General features: G+C 34.4%; 1 protein-coding gene across 1 annotated transcript; it reads left to right on the forward strand.

The window, feature by feature from the left end:
• Nucleotides 1-9,751: 9,751 nt before the first annotated feature.
• LOC128218461 (protein PRQFV-amide-like) lies at nt 9,752-10,894 on the forward strand. The gene has a single exon (XM_052926133.1). It carries the CDS (start codon nt 9,914-9,916, stop codon nt 10,652-10,654), a length of 741 nt encoding a protein of 246 aa, XP_052782093.1. The 5' UTR covers nt 9,752-9,913; the 3' UTR covers nt 10,655-10,894.
• Nucleotides 10,895-11,348: the final 454 nt, after the last annotated feature.

Genomic DNA, 11,348 nt, shown 5'->3' on the forward strand with positions numbered 1-11,348 from the left:
CAAATGCAGTGTCGTTGTTTTGAATGAAAGTGCAATGCTTGGTACACAGTGGGGTAAAAACTCCTTTATATTTACATCATATATTCATATGCATGTATTTGTGTGTGTGTGTGTGTGTGTGTGTGTGCGTGCGTGCGTGCGTGCGTGCGTGCGTGCGTGCGTGCGTGCGTGCGTGCGTGCGTGTGCGTGTGCGCGTGTGCGCGTGCGCGCGTGCGTGCGTGCGTGTATTGTTAAGATCGAATAAACTATGAAACCCATATTACCATTATATAACATATTGATATCACATACGTAAAAAGCAAAATATCAGCAATTACGTTAATCAACTGTAAACTTATTTTCCCCGGTCATTTGCACCTTCGATCACGGCCGACATACAGGAACTATCAAAGTAATGATTGAATCATTCTGTGACATGCTTTATTGATGCCGATCGACTTACATATTTTTGACAAACGATGAATCTACAAGACGAACATACATTGTGGAAGCTTTAGCATAGCTAAAACTTATGTTCTTTCAATGGTTTTAAGGAAACAACGCAATCAAAATTGTCGAGTTTCAATGATTAAGAAAACAATTTAATGATAATACGAATAATTGAGGTCCTCGTCAGTATACACCAATCAATGAATCAAACTATGACAATTCCAATGTCAAAAAAACTTTAAGGATTAAGAAAAAAATATATCCATATATTCAACATCGAAGTGGCTCGCTGATAGGCTGGTGCAATTGTTTCTCTACTCATTTGACTTTTTATGGTCAGAACAAAAACATATGATTTGTGCTTAGATAAAAAAAAGTATCCAATAATTTTGTTTTTCAATAAATAGCTACGTGGCCACGAATTCCTTAGTAAAAGACGCCAAATTATTTTTCGTTACACCAGTTATAGGTTTTTTATTCATTTTGATCATTTAGGTACAATAAGTTCAAAATATGAACGCATTGAAATTTCTAAAAAAACACAAACACAATCAACCTATATTGTGCGCCTGATTTGAAAATATTTCAAAAACAAATAAACTTAGTTATCATATTTCAAATACGTAATGATACGTTATCGGTACTAGAGGAAACCCCTTCACGAATAACTACTGTACAGCACTACTTCGCAGAAATACGAGGCAAACTGTCCATTTCCAAAGGCATTTTGGTGAAAATGTTTCCCAAGTCTTGATCCAATTGGCTCATATCTTTTGCATTTAGTGGTATTTTTCCATTGTTATCAAGACCTGTCTTAGACATGTTATGAGCACTTTCTTCAGCTTCCTTTTAAATCGCCCTATTCCCCCATACATTCTTTGCACGCCTCTAAACGCTCGTGTCCTGATACCAACGCTGAGAGCATGCCGACACCAAAACAAAACAGAAAATAATTATTAGGATACGAATGTAGGAGGAGGAATGTCAGTGTGTGTATACCGCTAAATAAATTACGTCATGCTACGTCAGTAGATGATAAAAGATTGCTGACAAAAAGTCAGATCGTAGATTTTCATATTTCTTCTCGAAAGTTAATTTATTATGGCTTACACAATCACTAACGGTTTAAGAAAAAGGCATAATGTCATCAATTTTTGAACTTAAATATAAAAATTGCGATCTTATTTTTGTCAGCAGTCGTATATAACTAAACGGATTTTCGCAAAAATTGGCTCGTTCCAAGACAAAAAATAAAAAAAAGTTGTCAAAACGTTCAATATGTGCTGCGCATCTTTGAAATTAAGACTTAAATCAAAAATAACTTTTCTTTTACTACTCCATTTTAAATGAAACAAAGAACAGTCTATGCCGCTTAAAGAGCCCCGCCCTCGTTTAACTTCCGGGGTTTGATAAGGTGATTAGATTCACCAAACACCTGTTTCCAAAATAATGTTTTGACAGTGCTCCGTCAGACGGTCGTTTAGTAAAAAGATTTGTCGAAGTGTTTTAAGAAACTAAACTCTCAATCAATCTCTGGAAAAGACAGAAGGCTGGGCCCCGTAAGCGGTATAGACTGCGCTATGTCTCATATAAAATGGTGAAGAAATAGGAAAGTTATCTTTGTTTAAAGTCTTCAAAGCAAAATATTGCCTTCCGACGTAGCATTTATGACGCAATTTATCACGCGGTATACACACACTGTATGTGGTGCCTATTGTATGGCTTCGTGATCCTCGAACATAACCTGTAAGTTCACGACACAGACATTAACTTCAGATACAACATTCCTATTGGTATCTTCAAGTTTTCACTCGACGCCTCTCGTCCGAGCAAATTAAGGAAATGTGTCATCAGAAAGTGTCCAACATCAAGCGCATTACTCGTATAAACAAGACGCAATTTTAAACGCAAAAAAATAAGCAACACAATCATGAATTAAGTCTTCGAACCAGAAAAGGCCATTCACGCGAACATTAAATATTACTCTATATTTAGTAATTATATGTCATTTTGACGAATAATTTAAAAGCATTGCTGGTTAAATAGATACAAATGTTCATTTTCAGTGATCTAGCCTCTCAGTGCAGGTACGCCGGTCATTACCAACGCGCTCGAGTTCTCGAGAGCTCACTTGACTAACGTACAAGTGTTTGCTATACGTTTTTGCTGACAATTAAGGGCAGAAAAACACCGAACTACAAACCCTAGAATGTCAAAAAAGGGAAAATTAAAGACTATTTATGCTCCAATTTGCCACTACATGTCAACGTGCTGACACATGGTGTTTGTTTAGCGTCAGTTCAGGGAAGAACTTGAGTTTGTTAGCTATCACTCCGTAATTTCTGGCATGGCTTAACTGTTTTATTTTCTTTAAACACTAGAAATCGTTTCAAAAATCATCACGTACTTAAATCTTAACTAATTAGTATAAACTATCGTATATATTTAATTGCACATTTAAACACACACACAGATAATTTAAGATGAGCTGATAAAGTTCATGCCTTCAACTCTTTCAAACAAAAGTACTCGTGCTTAATTTCGAATAAGAGATCGATGCTTTGCTTGTCATAATTTTGTAGAAAACACAAGGATAATCCAATAATCCAAAGGAAACTTACGTGACCAAAAACAGAAAAAAATATTCATGCCATGAGTTTTTTTATATTCACAGAGTTTATGGGTGAATCTGCATGTTTGCCTTTGGCCATTTACAAACTATCTACTTACGGCTTAGATACACAAGTATAATGGTACAGCAATTACATAATGACAAAAAAACATATTTACAATATCCTATTAATATACAAGAACATATAACCACTATTATACATCCAGTAGAAGCAGCTAAACTTCTTGCTTTTCTTGACTCAATTTCATAGCACTATATACATATAGAGCTAAGTTTTGTAAAAATAAATCCCTCTTTACTGACATCAAACATTTAAATTTAACGATTTGTGTTAAATTATATTTAATACAATATTTATTTCTAAGTTTTGAATAGGCTGTACAACAAGCTGAAAATGTATTCAGACAATTTCTCTTCTTATATTAATATATCAACCACCAGTAAGTGAGGTTATATAGTCTAAATCTTGATTATTCTTTACGATGGTTGTCATTTCTAACTCACGTTAAATATTCTTCAAATAAAAAATCGTGTTTGAAATTACAAAAGTATTCCCTTTTTGGCTGATACGTACAGTTTTTATACCACGTTTGAACAAATTGGTCTCTTACTCTTTGGGTTTACATAGGAATATTATTATAATCAAATTCATACAAGGCGGAGTACCACACATTCTTTCCTCAACAAGTCCGTCATTTACTGTCCATCTAAAACTACAATAGCTTTTCCTGCTTTCAAACACACACTTTTTAGTTTTGTTGATGATGTTTTTAAACCCCATTTGCAAGAATACATTTAAAGATAATTAAGCATATGTTGTTTATAACAGGATCAGTAGTAAAAAATGCAATATCATCAGCTAACAATAACATAAAAATAGATAGTGTATCAATATCTTACTCTGTTAAACTGTCAAAGTCAGTCTTACATCATTGATAAACAAAATTAATAAAAGGGGAGGTTATGGCTACCATTGTTGAAAAAAACAAACAAGTGATATATCAAACAAATCTGAGTAAGACATATTACTAGCATCCTTACTACAAGCCGCAACACTTTTATGCACAGCTTTTAATAGTTATTATCTTAGAGCTAACTCCCGATTCTACTAATTCTATCCACAATGCATCTTGGATAACAGTTTCAATTGCTTTTTCGCAATCAACACATGCACAATATAGTTTTATGCTTGCTCAGAACAGTATTCTGAATTACTGATGCATGCAAGATGAAAAATACAATCAGAAGTACTATGCGTTCTTTGATCCTTTGTAATCATTGATATTTTCGCACCATTACCTAATTTTATATTTACAAGGATGTATGGCCAGGTGTTTCAATATAATAATTTGTGTAGTTACAAGAAAGGTACCGATTTGAGAAGTCGCTTGCGGAAACGTTTTGAACGAGGAAACGAAAGTGTTCAAGTGGTTTTTATGACAATATATAAGAATGAATATGCATATAATACAATTAAAATCACCACCTTAGTTCATTATTACAAAAAGTATTTGAAGTAAGGACCACTATAACCTCAATTTCAGGACTGACGATGGAAGTGCATCCCATTGCCATGAAGTGTGGACTACAGGATATATAGCAAGCATGGCTACAAAAATAATACAGAGCTTACCCTATTTTACATGTGTTGAGTTTTCTGTACTAGTATAATTAACAAATAATACTTATAATGAGAGAAGTTTAGCACGTGTCATTTAGGTTACCAATGGTGTTATTTGTTTCCATACAACATGCCCAACTTCCCGAAAATTCTGACGTTCTTACTCAACTGAGTGCAATGTTTAAATTCTGTATAGAAAGTAAATAGAAAGAAATTAAATACTTATAATTCTAATAATTCTAAAGTTTATTTAATATTATTATTATTATAATTAATATTATTATTAATGTTATTATTATTATTATTATTTTATTTTTAATTCTTCTTCTTCTTCTTCTTCTTCTTCTTCTTCTTCTTCTTCTTCTTCTTCTTCTTCTTATTTTATACAATTCTGTGTTTTACTTCTATTATAAGGTCTTGGAATATTCGAATCACACTTGAGTACATTTTTTTACGAAGTTATTTTGAGTAAATTTCTTGCTCAGATGTTTAGCTGTAAAATTCGTCGCAATGTGTGTAACGCGCGTCTTTGTGCTACATAGTATGCCGATTTATGATTGAGTATTGACGGCAACTGTACGACAATGGGTGCATTTTTTGTTTGTCTTGTTTTTGCGTTTTATGTATTTTGTATGTGGTTTTATTAAAAGTAATTAACATGATACATTCTATACATACAAGCAGGATTTGAACGAATCCAGTCGACCATACCAAACACTATTGCCATAATAATGAGAGGGTGATTATTTGTTTCAGTGTAAGATCGTATTTTATTAATATGATGAGCACCAAAAGATATATTTCACGATAGATGTTCACGAGCTGAAATATATTGTGATCTCACACCGAAATGAACATTATTTTCTTTTTATCAAACAGATAGCCTAAAATTCGTATTAAAAGACATTTAATTGTATTTTAAAAATACGCGTCACACCTGCAGTGCGTTCAGTAAGGCGAGCGTTTACAAAACGCTCGCAAACGTTTTGTTTTGTATCCCTGTTGCAACGCTACGCATACACGTTAAGCGGGAAACCAAACAGCGAACGTTCGCCGCAAACATCTTAACTGAACGCACTGCTGTATATGCGCACGGAAAGTCATTCCGGAAATGACGTCGTTGCTATTGTGATATTGCGCCCAGTGCGCGCTGATGTTCATTTTGGAAAGCAGAACTTTTTGTTTCCCATTTTCTTATAACATAGAGGACCAAGCAATACATCGTTGACACAAAATAAACCGAATATTGACTGCCCACTGTTATTGTGTCTATTGTTACAGGCACCTGTCAATATCAGTGTGGCATCGGACGCACGGGGTACACTTTTCTGGCACAAAATAAGAAAGACCCGCTGATATTTAAACATGAAGATTAGAAGTACAAGACAAGGTTTCCATGATGCGCTACAGACGACAATCTTCAACAAGGGAGGTAATTACAATGTGGTGACCATTAAAAGAAGTTCCATACGGGCATCCCTTGTTGAAGGCTATCGTCTGTAGCATCAAAGACACCTTGTCTTGTTGTAATATTTAGAAAGCTTATTAATTATTTCTCGCTTCGAATGTCACCATAAAACAGTTTTCACGCACCTTCCAAGAAATAATGCTTCACTCTCCTCAGAACTATTTAAAGACAGATACGACTATAAACATAATCTAAATCACTGCGCGCATATCCATGACAACCACGAATTATCACATATCCATACTCATTTCTTTTCACTACGCAAAAAAGAGTTCCAGTAAAAAAGTACATTTTTTCTTAATTCTGTTTAACTGAGGTGGGAGAAAAAGCATCTTCCATAGCCGCTCCACCTCGTGTCAAGATAGGTTCATCCCAACCCTCGCGCAGGGTGTTTTGCGGTAAACCTCGTTTCCGCAAAACACCCTACGCTCTGGTCGGGATTAACCTATCTTACACTCTCGGCCATGGAAGATACTTATAATCTTTGTCGTAAGTCTTAAGTTTAAGCAAAATGTTGCCTTCCGGTGTAGTATATATGACGTAATTTATCATGTGGTATACACACACTGCTATTGTTACTGGCACCTGTCAATGTCAGTGTGTCATCATCGGACGCACGGGGTTACACGTTTATGGTAGAAAATTACTAAGACCTACTGCTGAAATGCTTTAACATGTTTTTTTTTGTGTTTTTTTTTAATCAATGACTATTTTAACGGTACGTGCATGGAATCTGTAGCAATAATACACAGATATGTAAACTCGAAATGTCACTTTGGAAAATGTTATGTAATAGTGAGTAGTCATAAGGACAAGCACAACAAACATGATACAATAACTATTTATAAAGTTAGTAATACTAAATAAAAATAATAAAACGTATGGTTATTGAAACATATGAATTTCAGTCATTTCAAAACAAATATCGGTATAATATTATCTCGTTATCAAATATTGAGATTTTAGAAAATTTAGCAATTTCTTTAAAACGTTCTTGCAAAACAGGAATATAAAAGGAATTTGCAGAACTCAATAAACCTTAATCATTGTAAGAAAATTTAGTTAGGAAATATTACGTCTATACAAAAACAGAAATATTCTGCATCACCGCTTTAGAAAATGCTGACCTAGAGACATATTTAAAGTATAAATACTTCTTAAAGTAAATTATCCTTGAGGATCGTCTCTTAAGCAAATTATTGTGAGGGAGACATCATGGTTTGTCATTTCTACCCATGGAAACAACAGTCGCAATAAAACCGTATCTGTTAGAGATATGGTCGCATTCGTTTCAATCAAAATTGAATAATCGGAACTCGCAGAGAATAAAATATTTTATTGACGTACTTGTCCTTTCTGTTTTTGATTTGTATGTCAGAAGCCGATCATGTTTCACAATAAAGGCCATCCTACTTGACGTACCCAATACCGAGAAGTTGTCTGTAACGTAGACAGCTGGCGTCTTCCTTCGCGTTACTTGTATTTGCAACACGATAAGTGACAGTGAAATGAATTATTTGACCATACTTTATACGAACTATAACCAAATGAAAATATTTATGTTATTCGTTATAGTAAACGAAAAGGCGTTTTAGAAAATGAATAAATATTTTTTTTATTAAAGGCTCATACAGTTTTTAGAAAACACGAATCGTGCAATGCATGATTATCGATGTGTAGGGGTGTTTTTGTCAAAAATATCAATTACGAACGTGTTTTCCTTTGATATTCGATCTTTTTAAAAACAGAGATTGGTCTTATTTTACAAATATTTTCTTCAACAACTTGTTAAATAAAAATAACGTTTTTAAATAAAAAGTTTCAACGCCGCTTTTGTTCTAACCTGCTTTTATTTGCGGCTACTAATAAAAATGCTGTAATAGTTGCGAAAAGAAGCAGCATGGAGATGCAGGCCACACAAAAGAACAAAACATTATCTATCCCCGGTTATAATTTCTTTTGTATAATTAAGTATTATAAAGTCTTTGTGTTAGATAATAATTAAAACTAAAAGGGAAGAAAAAGAAGAAAACATTTATTAGGTAAAGAAACAATAATTCAGTGCAACAAACAGTTGTTTACAGGTGAATTTTAATAATAAATGTTAAAACATAAATGCAAACTCTCAAAATGTTGCGTGTTGATAAAGGAGTAATATTTGAATTACACGTTTGGTTTTTAGCTGAATAGATTTTTTTTAGATATTGTCGTGTTCGATGATTATATCTTCTTCCGTTGTTCAGGCTGTGGTGGGTATTGAGAGATAATGTCCAAGTACTATACGTTCTATCACTAAATACTGAAATACAGACCACCATTACAAATCTATTGGAGATTTTAAAGCAATGTGCAATTTGCAGATCGAACTTTCCCAATTTTATGTTTTACTACAGATGTAATGTTTTTGTAAGACAATTTCATCTCTTTTCGTTTGGAAATCATCGACGGTAAAAGAGAACATCGAATAAAAAAATCAACAAGCTTGAATACCATGCGTTCTGCTTGTTTGAATGAGTTACATTTCTTTCCGACGAATGAATGAGTTTCATTTCTTTCCGACGAATGAATAAATTACATTTCTTTTGCGACGAGTGAATGAATTACATTTCTATCAGATGAATGAATGAATTACATTTCTTTCCGACGAATGAATGAGTTACATTTCTTTCCGACGAATGAATGAGTTACATTTATTTCCGACGAATGTATGAATTAAATGAATGAGTTACATTTCTTTTTTTCAATTTGAATATTGGAACCGGATGTTCATTCCGGTTCCGAAAGTGTACATAATCATCTCAGATTGTATTTTCCACAAAAAGGCTTGGCTCATCGTTACGATTTCTTTTTCTCAAATTTAATCTTTCCTGGAAGGCACGTTCCTCTTCAGATTCTGATAAAACCTCGCAAAGCAATTAATTATTTTCGATATAACTTTATCGGATTGGGAAATTATACCACTTTACTTCTCGTAGATTCCTCCATATAATCGGAAATTCAAACATTCTTTTCAAATAATAACAAACAGAAGAGGAAATCAAGATATGGAATCAAATTGAAAATCTCTCCCGAAAATTGCAATGACCATGGCGACACAAACGTTCCTCACGACGGGGCTGCTAGTGTAAACAGCGCCGAAAGTGAGAGTAAACGTAGAAAGAAAACAATTTCCCCTCTATTACGACAAAAGTACTCGCTAGATTACACAAATTAATTCGCGTTGAGTGTCCCCGGCAAATGGGACGCGAGTGACAGGACAAAATGTTACTATTACTTATATGTTGACCAAATTGCCAGATATCAGCCTTTTAGACAACGTCACTGGGCTCATGTCAATTAAGACAGTTTTCCTATAATTGCAGTAATTTTCTAATATGACTATAGTAAATTAAAACAATTTTCAGCACTTAGTCCCCAAGGATTTTGCTGAGCTACCTGTTGCGTGTGCGCCCAGTATTCCTGAAAACAAACAAGTTACGCCAATGACTGGTGGGCAGAAGCGGCCGGCGGTATAGAACGGACGTAAACGTAGCTAAGAAGCGCATCACTCCTGTGATTTCCTTTGATTCAGTGTTCCAATAAAAGCCACTTAATTATAAATGCGACGTCACGACAGCGAGGTGTGTGATTCGGAAATAGAGAATATAAGGTAGCCACTGACAGGAGATATTGGTTATTTTCACATTGGTTCCGCAGAGGTACGAAGCAGCTAGCAAAGACGACTTGAATTAACGCGGTAATCAACGTTTTGAGTGCTTAGAAAATGAGATTACGGCAAGCAATGTACATATTTGTGTTGTTTTATGCATCTTTGGTATTTTCTATTCTCGCGGAAGAAACATTTAGCAAAAATGATGATAATGAAAGAAATAAGAGAGACCTTTCAGACTTTGATGCAAACAATTTAGTGAAGGAAAAAAGACAGCGTGATTTTATAGGTAAACGAATGCGCGACTTCGTCGGAAAGAGATCCGTGGAGGACGATGGGTACGCGCTTGATCTCTCAGGTGCTGCGGACGACTACGGGGACGTTGATAAACGTTACAGGGACTTTCTCGGCAAACGGAACTACCCCGATAAAATAGAAAGCGAAAAACGCATGCGGGATTTCCTCGGCAAACGGGATTTCGAATATTTGGACACTGATGACTTGACAGCGGGTGAAATGCCTCCATATACTGAATCGTTTGAAGACGAACGCGGAACACATTCCTACGAAAAACGCATGAGAGACTTTGTCGGCAAGCGAGCGTACGGTGGCGACGTATCATATCTTGTGAAGCGCCTACGAGATTTCGTCGGGAAACGTTTTACTCCTGAAGACATTATGATGCTGCGATCAAGATATTTTGTTAGAAAACCAAAATATGAACGAGAACTTATAGGTAAAAGATCAACTCCCTTATACGTTAGCGATATTCAAGAGGATAAAAGGATGCGTGATTTTCTTGGAAAACGTATGCGTGATTTTGTTGGCAAAAGGATGCGGGATTTCCTTGGCTAACTTGACCATGTGCGCTGTAAGTTAAAACAGCTTGAATTAAAACACATGATTTCCATTGTTCTGTGTTCATCTGATTTTCAATGCAATCAAAGTTAAGTTTACAGTCGCAATATTAACCATTGACTGCATAAACTGTTCATATTTAGAACAAAACGTGCAATATATTATAGTAATACAAATTATAAATTGGTATGGTATGATAACATGTATTTAGGGATTAACAATAAAACATCAAATTGATATCCTTCTTAATTTTTTTCACCATAGCCATAAGGTAAATAACTTTGGTTGGAAATATTCTGTCTTACAAAAATCATGCAGTAAACTTCAGCCATATATATCTCACATGTTTTAACTTATATTACGTGCAGTGTAGTTTCCATTACCGATTGTTTTTACGATAATAAGAAAATTATTTTAGTTTTTAAAAAAACAACAACAATTGTGCCTGATATAACAAAGAAACGAGCCGCGCTCTCGCCGATATTAAACCAAACACAATCATATTTTAATGCTTTGCCTTATAATTGTTATCTAGGAGTATCAGTAGATTGTGTTTATAGTAAATTCCTTTGACTTTTTTATTGTTTTCAAAGGACTCCTTTAAACATACACGAGAGACAAATATTAATGTATCAAGATAAAACAAGTGAAAATAGATTTGACTTCTCAAATATCTTTTGATTTGAAACAT

This window comes from Mya arenaria, chromosome 14 (genome assembly GCF_026914265.1).
Source record: "Mya arenaria isolate MELC-2E11 chromosome 14, ASM2691426v1".
NCBI lineage: Eukaryota > Metazoa > Mollusca > Bivalvia > Myida > Myidae > Mya > Mya arenaria.

Coding starts and splice junctions, on each gene's coding strand:
- LOC128218461 (XM_052926133.1), top strand. CDS start 9,914: ATGAGATTACGGCAAGCAATGTACATATTTGTGTTGTTTTATGCATCT.